Consider the following 18408-nt stretch of genomic DNA (forward strand, 5'->3'; position numbering starts at 1 on the left):
TTCAGCCTTATCCGTGAAAACAACAGACCAGAAGGCGAGATCCCCAGATGCCTCAGGTACGCAGAGCAATGCCGACATCGTGTGCTTTAACTGTGATAGGAAGAACCATTACAAGAGTGATTGCTAGCGGAAAGGAGGAGGAAAGGAGGGTCAGCGGCCAGATAGGAAGCCCAGGAGGGGTGCATGTGGACAGAAGCAGAGCGCTAATGCTGCCAAGGAAAGTGAGACCCAGGAGAACTACGCATTCATGACATCAGATCTCGCTGTAATCACTAAGTCCATGAACATACCCATAGAGCGCCGAGGTGCCATCGTCGATTCAGGCACCAGTTCCCATTTCTGTCTGGACAAGTCATTTTTCCGGAACTTCGTCAAAATCGCCCTGCAGGACATATACACTGCAAACGGGAACTCCCTTAGCACAGTAAGGCGAGGTGATGTTGTCATAGACTTACCGCTGGGCACGAAGCGGACATCTGTCATGCTAAAAGACACCCTATATGCCCCCGCGATGGCCTTCACCCTTATCTCGATGAATCGTATCGCATCCGCCAGGCTCGCAGTGCATTTTGAAGGCAAGATGTGCCAAATCTTGTCCGCTGCACCTGAGCGAAAGGTTATCGCCAAAATTCCCCAAGTCCATGGGCTATACTCAGTCGCGAAAGACCATAAGCATTTTGCCAATGTCACAGCCAAAAAACTCACCATCAACATGCTCCATCGTACCCTTGGGCATGTCTCACATGCTGCCCTCCACAACGCGGTCAAAAAGGGCCTTGTCGAAGGCATAGACCTAGACCCTGGCACTACCACCGGATTTTGCGATGCCTGTGTGAAGGCAAAGTCAGCACAGGCACCGTTTCCAGCGAGATCCGAAAAGTGTGCTAGCAGCTATGCAGAGCTGGTGCATTCTGACCTGTGGGGGCCTGCGCAGACTGCCAGTATCACAGGAAGCCTCTACTACATCAGCTTCACCGACGACTTCAGCCGCCAGACCCAGCTCTACTTCCTTCGGCACAAGAGCGAAGCCCTTGCCGCATTCCAAGGGTATGAGGTGTGGGTGATGAGGCAGGCACCCGGCACCAAGGTCCGTACAGATCGCGGAGGGGAGTACCTCAGTGCAGAGTTCGAAGAGTACCTGCGAAAACAAGGTATTGAGCGGCAACTCACGACCCACGACTCACCACAGCAGAATGGTGTAGCGGAACACCTTAACCGCATGCTTGTGGAGCACGCCCGGGCTATGCTACTCAGCAGGGATCTGCCCAAGTACCTGTGGGCCGAAGCCATCAGTTACGCGACCTGGCTGAAGAATCGCCTACCTTCCAGAGTGACACCCGGTACCACCCCCTATGAGCTGATCACCAAGGCGAAACCCAACTTGGCACAAGCACATGAGTTTGGAGTGCAGGTCTATGTCCATCTGGGAGGGACAGGGAAGTTGGAGGCGAAGGCAGAGGAGGCTCTCTTTGTGGGCATCAACCTCAAGAGTAAGGCCTTTAGGGTCTACTGGCCAGGGAAGAGGAAGGTATCTGTGGAAAGGAATCTCACCTTTGCACCTATTGCAGAGGCTATACAGGACAAGGGGGAGTCTGGCGACGTCATACGACATGATGAATACAATGACAACGGTAATAATAATAAGCGGGACGACGAACACAACGACAATGGTAATAATAATCACTTACCAGATGTCCTAGCATACCCTCTCGCAACCTCCACCACAGCACGCTGAAACCCCTCCTCCCCTCCGATCCACCAGAAACAGGACCGGCACCAGGATACTATGCCAAGCTCCATGAAGGAAATGTGGCATCCCTAGTGATAGAAACTCTGCAAGAAGCGTCAGAGCTAGACCTCTTGGATGAAGAGGCACACATTCACCTTGCATTGGCTGCGGCCCAGCCCGAACCTACTCTCCAACAGGCGTTGAAGGTACCAGATAGAGTTGAGTGGCAGGAAGCGGTGGACTACGAGATAAGTCAGCTGGAGAAGTTGGGCACTTGGGAGGTAGTGGACGCACTGAGAGGAATCAACATAATCCCCTGTCATTTTGTCCTGGCGACCAAACGCGGCCCTGATAGAGAGAAGTTGAAGTTGCACGCCTGACTTGTCGTGAATGGACAATGCCAGCAGTACGGTGTCGATTTCTTCGAAACCTTCGTGCCCATGGCAAATATGAACACCATATGCACAGTCCTGACAATGGCAGCGCATAAGGACTGGGAAGTCTACCAGGTAGATATAAAGAGCACTTACCTATATGCCAGCATCCAGGAGGAGATATACATGCGCGCGCTGCCCGGATATTTGAAGGACGGGCAGGAAGGGAAGGTGCTGAGGCTCAAGAGGAGTTTGCCTGGCTTGAAGCAGGCGGGATTCGAGTGGGCAGAGGAATTAGCAGAGGTGTTTCAGAAAATGGGGTTCAGCAGGTCGAAGGTAGATCAAGCCGTATACTTCATACGCACCTCGAAGCAGCACATGGTCATTACCATGTCCGTGGACGACATGGCCATCACCGTGAACAGCATCTCCCACATCCAAAGTTTTAAGTCCCACCTTCACCAGTATTTCGAGATCTCTGACCTGGGCGAACTAAATTGGCTGTTAGGACTAAAGGTAACCAGAGACAGGATAGGACGCACCATAACGCTCTCCCAAAAGGCCTATGTCGACACCATACTCGACCATTTTCACCTCGCTGATGCGAAGGCTGTTCAAACGCCTATGGAACCTGGTACCACCCTCTCAGTAGAGCAATGCCCCGGCACGCACGCCGAACTCCAAGCAATGCACGACGTACCCTATCAACAAGCCATAGGCTCCCTCATGTACGCTGCCACGAGCACACGCCCCAACATTGCCTTCACAGTCACAACACTATCACAATTCATGCGAAACCCAGGAAGAGTCCATTGGGAAGTGGCCCAGCAGGCGATAAGGTACCTGAAGGGCACTGCAGATTTCGAGTTGAAGTTGGGAGCGACGGACAGAGGTATAGAGGTGTTCGTAGACGCGGACTGGGCCTCGCAGCCACACAGGCACTCGATGAGTGGATACATTGTGATGCTGCACGGCAGACCTGTAGCATGGAGTGCGAGGAAGCAGCCTATAATTGCACTGTCGACCGCAGAAGCTGAGTACATTGCACTGACAAGTGTGGCACGGGAGGTACTGTACCTCCAATTGCTCCTCAGCAAACTATATCATGCCCCCACACTCCCTACCCCAATCATGTGCGACAATCAAGCTGCGATAGCGTTAGCATCCACCGGGAAGTTCCAGTCACGAATGAAACATATCGACTTACATTTTCATTTTGTTTGGTCCCATGTGAAGAACGGCACTTTCCAACTCCTCTATTGCCCTACCAACAACAATATCGCAGACACGTTCATGAAACCTCTTCCCCACCCTCGCCTACAGAAGCTGCAGACTTGTATGGGCCTGGATTGCGCTCGAGGGGGAGTGTTGAAGTCCGAAGTCACCAACGAGAGAGAGGACACAGAAGGAAGGAACCCCAAAGTCTTGGAGGTAGAGAAGCTGAAAGTATGACCTGGTCCAAGCGCAGTCCAGGCGCAGCCAATAGGCTGCGCCCTCTTGACGTCAGGTTGCGCCATCCAATATATGTCAAAATTTTCCCCTCTATTGTGTTCCTTACTTACCATCTATAAAGCCAATGAGCCTTCAAGCGAACATCTCAGTCGTTTGTCCAAACACTGAGATGTAAGTACTTACTGTTTCATATATGTTAGCAAGATGCTAACCAAAACAATAGTGTACCTTTTGTTCTAGGTACTAATTAATATTACAAGTCGTTTGTCCAAACACTGAGATCGTACCTTTTGTTCTAGCCCTCCGCTCATAATCTCCACACTACCGCCTGGGACCGTGGCATTATGTCTATCAAGCAGGCTGACAGTGCATATGTGTCAGCTCTTGCTAGCCTAGTAAGTCAATCAGTCACTAAAATAAGTACATGCTCACCAACAACTGTCTGCAGGTCAAGGCTAGAGTGCTGCTGTTTTGTGGTGATTTGAAGGACAAGGCTTGCAGTCAAGTGGCTGCCTACCTTCATTTAGGGTCTACTAATAGCATTGCTTCTGCCCTGTTTGCTGAAATAAAGTATGTCTGCTTTTGTTTCTCTGACATCTTAAACTCATTTCGAGTCTTTTGCCAGTAATCTTGCACTGGTCAATAATCCCATTACTGATGCAGAAGCTAGTGTGCTTGCATTTCTTGACCTTGACAGGATGTATGAGGATTGAGCATCTACTAATGGTACCTCGTTACTGCTCTCTCCCATCTAACATTGTATATATGGTACATAATCACATTCACGCTCACTCATAATCCTACATGTACATTAATTACATTCCTTTTAATGAAAATTAATCTTTCCTGTACACAAGTGGAATCTAGTAAGGAATATAATTCAAAGCAAGGACCAAAAATATTGACAACGCTTGCACTAAGTTTCCCATAATTCACAAAAAGGTTGCCTGGTAATTATGTCCAGGATATTAGGTGGGTAAAATAGTCATTCTAAAATTCTAAAAACACTTTACACATATTTATCAGTAATTAGTCTCATTATATCGAAGTTTGCACGAGAGGTTTTCCCTGATACAAGACTGCTTGTAAATAATTTACTACATGAAGTGTTCGCGCTACGCGAGCTGAGTTGAATTCAAGTGACGAGAACTGAACGAAATTAAGCAGCCCTCGGGTCAGCGCCAAGCCTGCAGCGTGCCACGAGGCCCCACAGCAACAAAGCGATTTTGTCCGCACTGTTACAGTGGCTCATACTTACCGCTCCGCATGAACAATAATTGACGCCTAATCTATAACCCACCACCTTACAGGTTGACATGCACCAATCTCAAGAAAATCGTCGATGCCTGTTGGCCGATTAAATACGCACCTGCAGTTCTGCTGAAATTTGTGCCATATAACAGCAATAACAATTCTGCCAGATCGATTAGAATCGCGCTCCTGAGCATATACATATAAAAGCTGGCCGTCGTGCTACAGTGTTCCACCATCCTCAGAGACATCATTTTGAGATCCCCCTTAGAATAGTCCATATCAACCTCGCACATAAAATGCGTTTCTCTCTCCTCGCCGTTGTTGCTGCTTTGACGGCAGCTATGTTTGTCAGTGCAGCGTCAAGCTGTATAAAGGAGTACCAAGCTTGCAATCCACATTTGGCCGATTGCTGCAGGGGTCACACTTGTGGAAATGTTGGCGTGAGTATGAGCAGTCAGCTATGCAACCAAGATTCAACCACATCACTCACCTGCGTGCCTTAGTATGGAAATTGGGTCTGCGAGACTTAGTATGGAAATTGGCTCTGCTACCAGTTGAAAATGGAAGCGCCAGCTGGAGGGGCACGTCGCGACAGTGAGTCATGTTTCTCCTTTTGCTTTAGTATCATATTTAATAGTGTAATACCTAGTTCCGTTCGGAGGCAATCAATACAGTTGCTTTTGAACAAATTTTCGTACTGCTCGAGCAATGAGGATGTTTGAATTTATCTAAAAAAAATTGATTGAACGTGCCCAGTCTTGCTGGTGGACCACTAAGCTCGAGTTCTTTCCTGATGCCTCCAATGCCATCACCCATTGCAGTTTTGCATGTCGTTGCAAGCGCCGCAAGGGATTCACGAGCCGAAGGTATCTTGCGAGATGGAAAATGGTCTGGGACGAATGCAGGCTCATTGACATGCAGATATGCAGTGATGTGCTGGAGGATCTCGCAAACGAGTACTAGAGATATTCGATCGCTCTCAAGCTAAAGTCGCACCAAACAGATACAGAAAACCTCGGGCGAAGGCAACGCTTCAAAGTTCAAACTTTTACTACCAGTTGTACTTGATCTTCGAGCCAGCCTTCGAGATCACCGCGACCGGCATTAGGGGAAGAATCTGTGTTTAAAGTAGATGATGTCATGATCAGTCTTCAGCGAAAGTCACCAGGTAACCCACCGGAACCACCATGCTGATTGTATTTTTGCATCAGCGATTCGGTATACACGGACAAGAACGCCACGCTTCTTACCTGTATGCATACTCTATGGGGGTTGGGGATCATAGGTAAGTATCCGTCAAGCAATGCCTAGTTTTGTATCAATAAATATGACAGTATAGCCTCACACAATCATGATCAGATTGTTCATGGCACACTCAACATCACATGCGTGCACTCGTAGCATGTCGCATAAGTAATTTTTCAGATCGGATGTCTGACTCACTATGCGTGGGCAATTCCACAACGTGCCGCAAGGTAGGGGCAGCGACAGGCAATACACGTCCAACCAAATACTGATCACTATCAGCTCGTCGAACTTGAAAGTCCAAAGAACTTGCGTAAAAGCAACAGACGACCCGTCATAAGGAAGCTCCTGATCCGACACCACCAGCGAAACGGCAGGCACGAGCACAGACGAAGATGATCAGAAGACGATGAAGCTGCAGTCATGCCAAGTCAAACACGACGATCAACAGTTGAGTGATGTATTTCTCGTTTATATGACGGCGAGCGAACAGAACGTTCAAATTTGACTGACAGAACACTCAAGTGGAGTGACGACGAAAACCTATTTTTAAAAGATTCGGACCGATCGTCGACCCCGGTGAGATCGATATAGCTTAGAGTTCGAAGGGGAATGTAAGCAAAGGTGGTTTAGACGCGAGAAGAGAAACACGAAAGGTTAGACTCTGGAGACGGACACGTTGAGGAAGGCTTTTCTGAAGTACTTGGAGCGGGGATCCTTTTGATAGAATTCGCTGCTCTACATTAGCATACATTTGTTGTATAAGTACATTTTGAATACTTTGATTAAGCCAGATGCGGCGTGAAAATGCTCGATAGCAAGGTGAAAATGCTCGACGTCAAAGTGAAAATAGTCGATAACGAAGTGAAAATACTTTAATATAGGGACTGCGATAGCGTGAGGGTACTGAAAGTAAAATGAAAAGAAGAAATGTATCCGCGTGACTCGGATGTGAAGCGTGATGCTTTTTCGCATCAGTGAGTTGTGTGGCTTTGTTTGGCTTTTGCGAACAACGGTTCACACATTTCCTATTGGAGCTATGGTCGGGGCGCAGAGGATATATGATCCTTACAACGTTATACCAGCCCCCTCTTCTAGGGTCCTCTACAAAAAAAATCAAAGAATATTCAGCACATAAAAGCCAGCCGTCTTCCTACTATCTTCTTCAGAATTATCTGATACCAACGATATCACACCAGTCACATACAGTGCGTTTTTCCTCTACAATTGACCTCGTTGTTGTCGCTGCTTTAGCATCATCAACCTCTGCTATGCCCTTTGACAGACAAGATTGTCCCTGGGGCACTTGCAAGATTGACGCAGATTGTCTCTGCCCTTGGCCTGTGTGCGTGAGTATCCAGTAGTTTTCCTGCATTTAATCATATGACTCACCTACATGGCAGTACAATAATAGTACATGCGCATCGTAAGGATATGATATCCTCCCGTACCAACCACAACTTCCGACCAAGGTGGAACTTGTCGTCGTGTTTCATCGATGCGAAGGGTTTTACTCTTCGCATCCGAGACACACGGATACATCCTTCTACTAGCACCACTCTTTTTCATTCTTTGTACTTGGAGTTCCATTTCTCTTATCATTAGAACACATGAACCACTCGTTACTGACTTACGGTAGCTAAGCAGTGCTGTAACAATAGTCTGTACATGGTCGTATTTTTTCTAACGTTCCATTTAGAAGCCAATTGTCTCATCCCGAAGTCTCATTCTCAAACAACTCTGTCTGATTTTCGTCTCGTCTATTATTGCCTCCAATTTGCATTTTGCACCAAGTTCTTATTGTGCAGTTGCGACTAAACTTACAGAAGTGAGTGCACTGGCAGAGTTTGACACCATGCCGAATTCTGCCATCGTGATGAGAGAGTGAAATTCAGTTTTCGCATCAGATTCTACTGGATTGATTCAGAAACAATATTGGTAATTAGTTGATACAACATCATCAGGAAATCTCGAGTTTACCTTTCACTACATGAAGTGTTGGCGCTGCGCGAGCTGAGTTGAGTTCAAGTGAACGCGAACTGAATGAAATTGAGCAGCCCTTGGGGTCAGCGCAAAGCCTGCAGCGTGCCGCGAGGCCCCACGACAACAAAGCGATTTTGTCCGCACTGTTACAGTGGCTCATACTTGCCGCTCCGCATGAACAATAATTGACGGCTAATCTATAACCCACCACCTTACAGGTTGACATGCACCAATCTCAAGAAAATCGTCGATGCCTGTTGGCCGATTAAATACGCACCTGCAGTTCTGCTAAAATTTGTGCCATATAACAGCAATAACAATTCTGCCAGATCGATCAGAATCGCGCTCCTTAGCATATACATATAAAAGCTGGCCGTCGTCCTACAGTGTTCCTCTATCATTTTGAGATCCCCCTTAGGATAGTCCATATCAACCTCGCACAGAAAATGCGTTTCTCCCTCCTCGCCGTTGTTGTTGCTTTGACAGCAGCTATGTTTGTCGGTGCAGACTGTGGGACCAAGTACCAAGTTTGCCATCCGAAACCTGACGATTGCTGTAAGGGTTTTACTTGTGGAAATTTAACGTGAGTATGAGCAGTCAGCTGTGCAACCAAGATTCAACCACATCACTCACCTGCGTGCCTTAGCAAGGAACTTTTGGCGTGAGTATGAGCAGTCAGCTGTGCAACCAAGATTCAACCACATCACTCACCTGCGTGCCTTAGCATGGATCTTGGCTCTGCTACCACAGCCACAAAGGTTGAAAATGGAAGCGGCAGCTGGAGGGGCACGTCGCGACAGTGAGTCATGTTTCTCCTTTTGCTTTAGTATCATATTTAATAGTGTAATACCTAGTTCGCCGTTCGGATGCGATTAATACAGTTGCTTTTGAACAAATTTTCGTACTGCTCGAGCAATGAGGATGTTTGAATTTATCCAAAAAATGATTGAACGTGCCCAGTCTTGCTGGTGGACCACTACGCTCGAGTTTGTGTAGCGTAGAGAACTCGGGACTCCGGGGAGTGAATCTCTTCATTGATCAAGCGAATGTTGAATAAGGCGCAAGACATAAATGATTATCCTGTATACTAGATGCACTTTAGAATTTATTCCGCTCCGGCGGGTCTCTCCCGCAGTGCCACTGTCAGGTGATGAGTTGCTCTGAGCTCTCACTTAAGTTCTTGCACCCTCAGTACTATCTGTCCTGCAGTGTCTTTTTTCTGCGTCGAATACATAGCTACTCTAGCACATCACCACATCACTCCTTCAAATCTATGCATATAGCTTGTTGCAATATCACCCATTCATCCCACTGACTCTCAAGGCCTGTTTGTGCACCGGATGCAGGCGAAGTTCTCTCGTCTGGCGTCTCATATTCGTCACCAATTTTATCACACAAGGGCTTTTCTTCTAGCGCGGTTCATTCTAGCAAGATTTCAATGAGCTTCATGTTGCAGCTCGGTGTTCGGTATGGAGGCGCTGGAGAATCGCTTCAAGCTCACTCGTATGATTGTGATCCCGCTAGGTTTTGACGAGGAAACAAGCGCACTACTGGTAATATTCTTACAGTAAATCAAATTCTGCATGGCTTAAACATCTGAAGGGTGCATCTTCCCCCAGATACCAAGATGATGGAGAACATGGCTTTACCTTGTTTGTCGACTCGCCATCACCATCCGGATCCAAACATCATCAAGTCTCTCGTCCTCCAACAATTCTTCAATCTGAATGGACAATACCCTTTTCTCCTTTACTTGTGATGCGAAAAGTAAAGCAAGTCGGAAATAAGTGAGAATTCAGACGACGAGTGGCCTTTTTCCACTTCGAAGACACTTATTTTAGCTTATTTCACCTTATTGAGTGTGACAATAAGTTGAATTGTGTAAGGAACTTCAAGTTGTCGTCGTTTGCAGCCATCTTCGTCTAACGCATTTTTCATCTTTGTCGTTATTTAGTCAAGGCAAGGCAGGAAGCTGTACTCTTCTCGAAACCTAGTTTCCGTGAATATGCAGTAGTTTTCAAACGTTTTGCCCCAACACATCGAAAAAGTACTTCCGTAAATGACTTGAACTTGAAATTAGAGCTCTCATTGACGTCACACCTGTAGGTTGCGACTGGCGAGAGGCTAGCTGTTTGAGTGTCAGACGCGCTTGTGTCCGGATTCATCGTGATATAGATATACACGAAGCAGACTCGAACCTCGCTCTCGTTGGTTTGGACAGTCATCATGATGTGTTTATGTATCTCAATCTCTTGAGAGAACGCAAACCAACTTTTTCCAAAACTATTTCGATCTCCTTGTGGGTCATGATGATCCAACCGCGTGTGATGCCTTCCCTGGATCGGAGGAGTACAGGAGGCAAACAGAAGGCTTCAGAATCAATGAGTGTGTACCCTTTTTTGCTCACTTTTGGCTAGATGCATTGTGATAAACAGCCTCATGCACTAACATGCGGACAGGACGTAGAAGTGATACCTTTTGAGTATCATCCACCCCAACGCCCTGCAGCCTCATGCCAATGGCCACCACCTCTATAAAAGAAGATGCAATTCTGAACTGGGCAGCCACTCAGATAACTTCAATGGCTACTGGAATTTGCGAGGTGAGTACTTGCTTACCCTGTCCCTGCTGGTTCTAGTAATTCACCCTTGAATTTTCCTGTGTAGAACTGTTATAAGGTGCCGACAATCGGCACTCATAAATACTGCAGCGTGATGTGCGCCGCTCTGGCGGTCACTGCGCACCAATCTGCGCCTCGCGCGAAACTAGGACAATCCTCAAAGGCTAAAGTTCCTCCACCAGCCCAAAAGCCGGTACAGCGCGGCCCCTGTGACGTGAGTACAGAATCATGATGATCCGACAGTCATGAAACATATTTCATTCCAGTACTGTGGACAAAAGCCGAAGTTCAATAAACTTGATTATTGCGGTAGATCATGCGCGTCGAAAGCCGCTACTGTTCTAGGGTATGACACAAGTGTTCTCCCGAGTATGCGCCCGGGCAACACCCGCGGGTCACTGTCGAAAAAAAAGCCCATTAAAGTAGGGGGTTCTAAGGTAGAGGCGAAGCAGAAAGGTTCCTCACGAATGATTCCGAAGGCTTAGTCAGCCAAGACGAGCAGTTGTATACGAGCACATGTCAGCATAAATAGCAATCACCACCGACCAGTTCATAGTTGAGACACATTGCCCTGCGTTATCATGAATTCAAGTAGGACAAAGATTTGAAAGCCAATAGAGAGAGCCCCTCAGTGAAACTAGTCACTGGAGAGTATCATCAATTGATTCCACTATCTGTCACTGGTCGCGGAAATTTTCAGCGATTCGGAAATGGTAGTCAAGTTTTTAGTGACAATGTTATTGGGAGTCACTGAAATCACAGCGCTCGAAGTTAATTAGGAGTGGCCACACCGCCAAGTTCCAACGCACCCATTGGGATACTGCTCTGCCTGAATTCTGCCCGCCCCTCAACTGTCTTGGCAACAAACACTAGTTCATTTATTTCTATCTCTCTTTGTCTAGTGGCCAGTATGAGATATATCAGAATCTGAGATGTGCACCTGAATGCGTGACTGGATAATGGCTACATAAGAAGTGATCAGTCTTGTCCGACATGCAGTTTAGCACTCATCCCCTCTGCACAATCTCAAATCCCCAATGCCGCCTCCACAGCACATCTTGCACAAACGCTCCAAAAGTGCTCCCATCCGTGACAACGACCTCTCTCGCTCTGGCTAATACCATCGCATCCAACACCGGCATTAAGAACCCCCTCAATGGGATGTAGTCGTACGGATTGACCAATGCATCGAGGGGAGTCAGGTGGGATGTAAAATCAGACAAGAAGAATATGCACGGGAAAGTTTGAAGATATATAGAAAACAGTGGGTCTGCTGCAGGATTCGGGGAATCAGTAGCGATGTAAAGAGGGACGTTCAGTCTTTGTAATGGTGCTGAGTTATGCAGAGGTGCACGACATCGGATCCTGGGTTTGAACGTATGCGGCAGATAAGGCAAAGGCGGATGAGGTACCCTGAGACTCGGTGTATCCGGTTGAATAAGCGGCAGATCGAGATCCTCATCGAAAGTACTGAGCTGGTGTTCAAGCACCAAAGTCTCTTCGATATCTAGTCCACAAACAAGGTGCACGAGTTTCCACCAGATTGTTCTTGCATTATCGGTGCTTCGTTGTTCGAATTGACCGTCCCCAATACGAAGATGGGCACCAATGTAGACAGCGCCTAACGCTTCATATATCGTATCGGCCACATGAGACAGGTGTGGATTCGTAAATGCCATTCCTCTCCTTACATCTTGGCGCACACTCTTACTCACACCCTGTTTCAGCCTAAGCCTCGACGAGCCGAACAACGTTCCGATCTGCACCAACCTCTCGGTTGCCTGAGCAAGTGTTGGGATGTAGATGGAATAGAGATACTTGTCCCGCGTAGGCGATACATCATCAAGCGTGTCCAAGAACCGAAAATCGTAAGGTCCGGAGTCTTGTAGCGTCAAGGTATCTGCGTCGAATATATTGATATGAAACTTTTTCATATATTCTGCTGCTGGGCTTCCGTCCCATTGGATCATCTTTACTCCGATTTTCTCTCCTATTGCTTGTAGATCGACGAGGTGATCCCATGGGATAGAAGTCCATTCTTCGTACCCTGAACATTCGTCAGGTGCTGGTATGCCGACGGGGACGAGCGGGCAGTGTTCAAGCCCAGTTTTAGACCCAAGCACGAGGAAGCGTCTTAGTTTCTCGAACGAAACATATCGAATTGGTTTTCCGAGCCTTAGGAATGGAACAAGAAGCGTGCGATTAAGTGTTTTAGCGAGCACGAGGGCATTCTCGAGTGCGATGCGTTGGTTGTGTAATCCGCTATGGGGCAAGTAGGAGAGGTATTTAGTGTCAGCAGCGGGTGGGTTTGCTTTTGGGAGGGCGTCAGCGGGGTGGGGGTGCGGTTGTGCATAGGGAGCGAACCTGGTGGTGAATAAATGATACGCGAAGAAAAAGCATGTTACTGATGCGAAAGCTAATATTGCGACTAGGATCGCAAGTTTTCTTTTTTGAGGGTGGGTTGGCGATTGTTTGGAGGTCATTAGGCTTTGGCCGAGGGAAGAACCTGGTCGCGTGCTGTGTGGCGCACGCATCCGGTACGCGCCTTTTTCGAGCGTGACAGACGGAGACTGGAAGGTGTATGCTGTAGACATGAGGGTTGTTGCAAACGACGTGTTGTTTGTGCTTGTTGAATTTAAAGGCCTTGAATGTCCCAGCTACTTCATATGATATATCGAATCATCGATAGGCTAGGATCTATTTTTGTTCATTCGCCGCTTTTGTTTAGTTATGGAACCGGCCAGTCCAGCCATCACTACTTAGCTTATTGTCACTTTTGGCGGCTTTCTACTATGCAAGTGAATCAAAGTTGCTCTTCCAAAAGTCGGACACATTTTGAAAATGGTGATCCAGCCAGGTAAAACGAAAAAGGGATAAAAAGAGATAACATTGTGCAGTAACTTAATCCGAGAAATATAAAGCTCGAAAAAAGTGTCAAGTAGGTTAAAAAGCAATTTGCGTATCGAATTTAGGCTAAGGCATGAGGCTGAGGATTAACAAGAATTTTCATCTGTATTGGCTAATGCATGAGACCTGAGGATTCACAGGAAAAAAATTTGTCTGTAAAACATTTGAAGAAGTTTCCCGCCGTTTGTGTATGAAAGAGCGAAGTAATCACTGTCATTTCAATAACAAAAAAATATCATCCGACCCTGTCCTTCGAAGTACAACAATGAAGTTCATCTCACTCACCATCATGATTATGTCTGCCGTAATGCTAGTACTGTGTGGCACAGTTATAGCACAAGTAAACCTCAACGGCGAGTCATGCGCCAAGAATGGTGAATACCTTGAGCATACGTGTTTTGACCTCAGACCGGCGCGTACATACTAGGTACGGGTGCTTGCAGAACAGTACGTTCACGGAAACCTCGCGGGTTATAACAACGGCAATCCGTTTCTGTTTTACTGTTTGGAAGACCACATTATGATGGTGGTCGTGAAGGATTGCACCTGTGCGCTTTGCTGTTGCGTCGAGAACGGAGGTATTACTAAAGACGGGAAGATGGAATGCATTTACATGACTGTTGGTAAATGAATTGTGCAGCCCTTGGGGTCGGCGCCAAGTCTGCGTCCTACGCACGGGGCCTCACGACCGTCAACAAAGCAATGCGATGTTGTGCGCACCGTAACAGTGGCTCATACTTACCACTCCGCGTGAAGAATGCCATCACCTTACAGGATGACGTGCACCAATCTCAAGAAATTGTCGATGCCTGCTGGCAGATTAAATACGCTCCTGCAGATTCTGCTGAAACTTGTGCCACATATAACAGCAATAAAAATTCTACCATATCGTGCTCCCGAGCATATGCAGGATACAAAAGCTGGTCATCATCCTACAGTGTTCCTCCATCTTCAGAGACATCATTCTGAGATCCCCCTTAGAATATCCCATATCAGCCTCGCACATGCGTTTCTCCCTCCTCGCCGTTGTTGTTGCTTTGACAGCATCTATGTTTGTCAATGCATGTTCCCGCCCGCATGGACCTTGCAACAAAAGTTCCGATTGCTGCGGCCCTGATGTGTATTGTGCAAATTATGGCGTGAGTATGAGCAGTCGCTGTGCAACCAGGACCCACCACTGACCTGCGTGCCTTAGGGTGGAGATTATCTCTGCCACAGGCGCTGAAAGCGATTGAAAATGGAAACATATGGAAAGCCAGCAAAGAGAACAATAGTGCAATACCTAGTTCGCAGCCAATCAGTACAATTCCTTTTGAACAAATTTTTATACTGCTCGAGCAATGTGGCAGAAACTTTGAATTTATTTAAAAATGATCGAACATGTCCAGTCTTGCTCGAGTTCGTGTAGTGTAGGGAGCTCGGGAGTGATTCTTGTCATCCCGTGACTCGTGTTACTCGGATGAGGTGCAAGGGCGGGCGGTATGACATGAATGATTATCCTGTATACTAGATGCACTCTAGAATCTATTGATATTACCCGCAATATCGCACCTGAAAAAGGGCCAAGCTGCGCCGGTAGGTCCATTTGAATACTTTTGATGGGGCTGCGAGGACCGCTCGAAGGTTTGTGCACAGCGCAGTACTATAAGCTCACGAAGTACTGCGTTGAGAACGGAATGGTGCACAAGCGTGAAGTGAACTTCGATGATAGCACCGGCCAGCTTTGCGGTCGTATCCGAGTTTCGGTGCGCCACTGGGTGACGGGTGGGCCTGGGGGAATGCTGCAAATACTGGTATCGAGAAGGACCTAAAAACAACCCAAAAACAACTTTTCTGAGGCTAAAGAGGCAGCTATACGATTTCTTGATGGCCCACCGTGGATGTGTTGCGTCGTTTCATCAATCGCTCGTGGCGTTTTATTGAGTGCGTACTGAAAGGGTTTGAATTAATTGGAAAGCTGCGGCTTGGGCAACAAAGAACGCGTGGAACAATTCAATTGAGGTTGTTTTTCGATGCCTTTTGAAGGCCATTTGGTACCTTCCCAGCCACTGCTTCGAGTGAGGGCGAATTACTAGGGCTGCGGCACCATCCGAAATCACATGACGAGTTCAAACCCAGCACGTCTGGCTGGAATATAACAGATGTAAACAAAGGTCAGCTACCAGCGGACTTCGAACTTGCTTCGAACTAAGCCTAACAGCGTGCAGCGCCAAAAACACTCTAGGCTAAACCTCGAGAATACAACCAAAGCTCACTACATGAACCTGATTTCGCACATATGACCGACTATTCGCTTCCGGAACCATCAATGTCCACCGTCATTGATCAATCTCAATATCATTATATTTAATGGGCTGACACCGCATATGTAAGTATGTGGTAAGTACTTCGCTCAGGCTCCGAAGTAGTATGGGTCGGAACCTGAGGTTATCCGAATTCCGGTACACTGACGGGCTGCTGTTTCTTATCTCTTTCGTCCATACTCCATAGGAATGTCAGACCTCCCCTTGCTCGGTGCAGGCAACAGTTCCCACTATGGCGCCTCTGACAGAAGCAGTGATAGTCCGACACTTCCTCAGGAATACGATGAACAGAACAGACAAGTAGTGGAGAAGAGGCTTCTCCGCAAGTTAGACCTTCGAGTTGCCTTCCTAATTCTGATGTGCATTATGAGCAATGTGAGTCTTGTATCTAGTGTTTTCGCTATTGCATTAATTTCTTTCATAGATGGACCGCGCTAATGCAGCGTACGTAGCCTTTCGAACTCACGATTGGAGTAGCGTGACTGACTTAATTGCCTCTCAATCACGATAGTGCTGCAAGGCTGCGTGGTTTTGAGGAGGAGCTTGGTATGACGGGGAATCAGTTTAACACAGTCATGAGCATATTTTATGTGGGGTATCTGTTGACGCAAACTCCTTCGTATGTACCAGCACGTTATCCTTCTGTGGCCCATCTGACAATTCAAAGTAACATGTTCTTGAGTCGCATGACAAAGCCATCACTATACCTCTCAAACTGCATGGCAATATGTGGTGCTATCACGCTGTTCATTGGTACGTACATCATTCACCGAATCGATATTGCCTAACGAGGGTCATGGAAAGGTGGAGCACAAACGTTAGTATCTATCACTTTTGCTGCTCTTGAGTTAACGCCACCTTAGGTATCATGCCATTCTTGTCTTACGCTTCATGCTTGGATTTGTTGAGGCCGCGTTCTTTCCTGGAGCTATTTTCCTTCTTTCACGATGGTATAGTTGCTCGATATCTTTGAACAACACATCCTGAAACTTTTCTAGGTACAAGCCCAATGAACTAGGGTTCCGCACAGCAGTTCTTTCTTGCGGTAGTTCAATCAGTAATGCTTTCAGTGCTCTTACAGCGTCGGGAATCTTGGTAAGCCTGGATGGCACACTAGGTTTTACGGGTTGGAGGTCAGAGGCGAAATATGCATGCTCTCGAAGTAGAACTGCTCTGACCGTACTGCTGCAGATGGCTCTTCTTTGTTGAAGGGGCTTTGACAATTGTGGTTGCGGTGTCTGCAATTTGGATTTTGCCAGATTTTCCGTCATCGCCGAGTGATTGGCTTTCACCTGATGAACTGACCGTGGCCAAAGGACGGATGGAGGAGGAAGTTGCAGTCAAAAATGAGCACAAAGGTTGGTCTGGCCTTTATGAAGCACTTACAGATTGGAGGGTATGGTGGCTTGGTGCTGCTCATATTATGATCGATGCTTCTTTATCGTTCCGCATTTTTTTTCCGACACTATCTGCTACAATGGGTTACAACTCGACTACCACCCTCTTGCTCTGTGCACCTCCGTGGATTTTTGGAACTGCGACATTGTTCCTTGTGACTAGGTCAGTATCTACATAATAGTCTCGATCGGTGAGTTAACAATAGTCAAGGCACTCCGATGCTACTGGCGATCGTTTCTGGCATACCGCTGGTCCTCTATTTATCGCCATCGTGGGGTTCATGATGGCAATTTGTACTATGAATGCGGGCGTTCGATATCTGTCCCTGTACGAGCCTTCTCATCCTGTAGTTTCACAGCCTTAACGTTTTCTGCGAAGATTCTTGATGGCCCAGGCCCCAGTTGCACATGTTGTATCTTTAACCTGGGTCATGAACACATTTTCCCAATCGCGGTCGAAATGCGCTGCCGCTATCGCATTAATCAATGCCATGTCATCGCTTGGCTACATGAGTTCATCGTCAGTTCATGACATACTCTTACTCTGTGGTGTCGCTGATGCGTTGCAGGTACTTTTGGCCGTCCCGTTGGGGGCCTTCATACGCGAACTCATGTGCCCTATGTATCTTGACAAGCGCCATGTCTATTGTGATGCTTTGGGTATTTCGGAAGCACCTTTCACGGTGCAATGAAGCTGCCGAAGCTGAAGAGAAGGCTCTGGGGCTGCTCAAAGGCTTTAGATATCTCTTATAGCATTCGTTGATTAAGGTCCACTAGCAGTGTTCGGTTAAGATTGTTTTATACTGTATAGAGCTGTGGTAGTAAATAGTAAATAACCACGTCGTACATAATGAAGAATGTCTGCAACCACTCGTCCTGTATTTGAATGCCATCATTGTACGAGCGGTATTGTGCGCGGAGTACGTGTGAGAGTGACATATCTTTATATAAACGCGCCTACTTATATATAAGCAAGGGAATCAGATAGCGGAAGCCGATGGTCAGCTGAATGTTCATGTCTCCAGGAAGGTCAATTCTTTTATAATACCATTCATCACGCACCATGAATGCAGCCTGGGAAGCACAGAGATGAACGAAGAGCTGTGTCAATTAAGGTTCAACTTATATTTACTTCCACATCCGC

General features: G+C 47.1%; 3 protein-coding genes across 3 annotated transcripts; 1 reads left to right on the forward strand and 2 right to left on the reverse strand.

The window, feature by feature from the left end:
* Positions 1–7122: 7122 nt before the first annotated feature.
* Positions 7123–7926, reverse strand: EDB93DRAFT_1337269 (uncharacterized protein; the record flags this gene model as incomplete). Its single annotated transcript, XM_041455358.1, has 5 exons — positions 7123–7158; positions 7262–7395; positions 7506–7631; positions 7689–7716; positions 7879–7926. 5 exons carry the CDS (start codon positions 7924–7926, stop codon positions 7123–7125), a joined length of 372 nt encoding a protein of 123 aa, XP_041307761.1.
* Positions 7927–11664: 3738 nt separating this feature from the next.
* Positions 11665–13410, reverse strand: EDB93DRAFT_1240565 (uncharacterized protein; the record flags this gene model as incomplete). The annotated part of the gene is made up of 2 exons (XM_041451776.1): positions 11665–13241; positions 13395–13410. The coding sequence occupies 2 exons, from the start codon at positions 13408–13410 to the stop codon at positions 11665–11667; spliced, it is 1593 nt and encodes a 530-aa protein (XP_041307762.1).
* A 2646-nt stretch (positions 13411–16056) lies between these two features.
* On the forward strand, positions 16057–18116 carry EDB93DRAFT_1281071 (MFS general substrate transporter; the record flags this gene model as incomplete). Its single annotated transcript, XM_041454446.1, has 11 exons — positions 16057–16242; positions 16292–16311; positions 16379–16486; positions 16535–16620; positions 16672–16684; positions 16731–16817; positions 16866–17000; positions 17059–17427; positions 17476–17592; positions 17644–17784; positions 17834–18116. 11 exons carry the CDS (start codon positions 16057–16059, stop codon positions 18015–18017), a joined length of 1446 nt encoding a protein of 481 aa, XP_041307763.1. The 3' UTR covers positions 18018–18116.
* Positions 18117–18408: the final 292 nt, after the last annotated feature.

The sequence above is a fragment of the Suillus bovinus genome (assembly GCF_016758785.1).
Source record: "Suillus bovinus strain UH-Sbo-P2 chromosome Unknown EDB93scaffold_27, whole genome shotgun sequence".
Taxonomy (NCBI): domain Eukaryota; kingdom Fungi; phylum Basidiomycota; class Agaricomycetes; order Boletales; family Suillaceae; genus Suillus; species Suillus bovinus.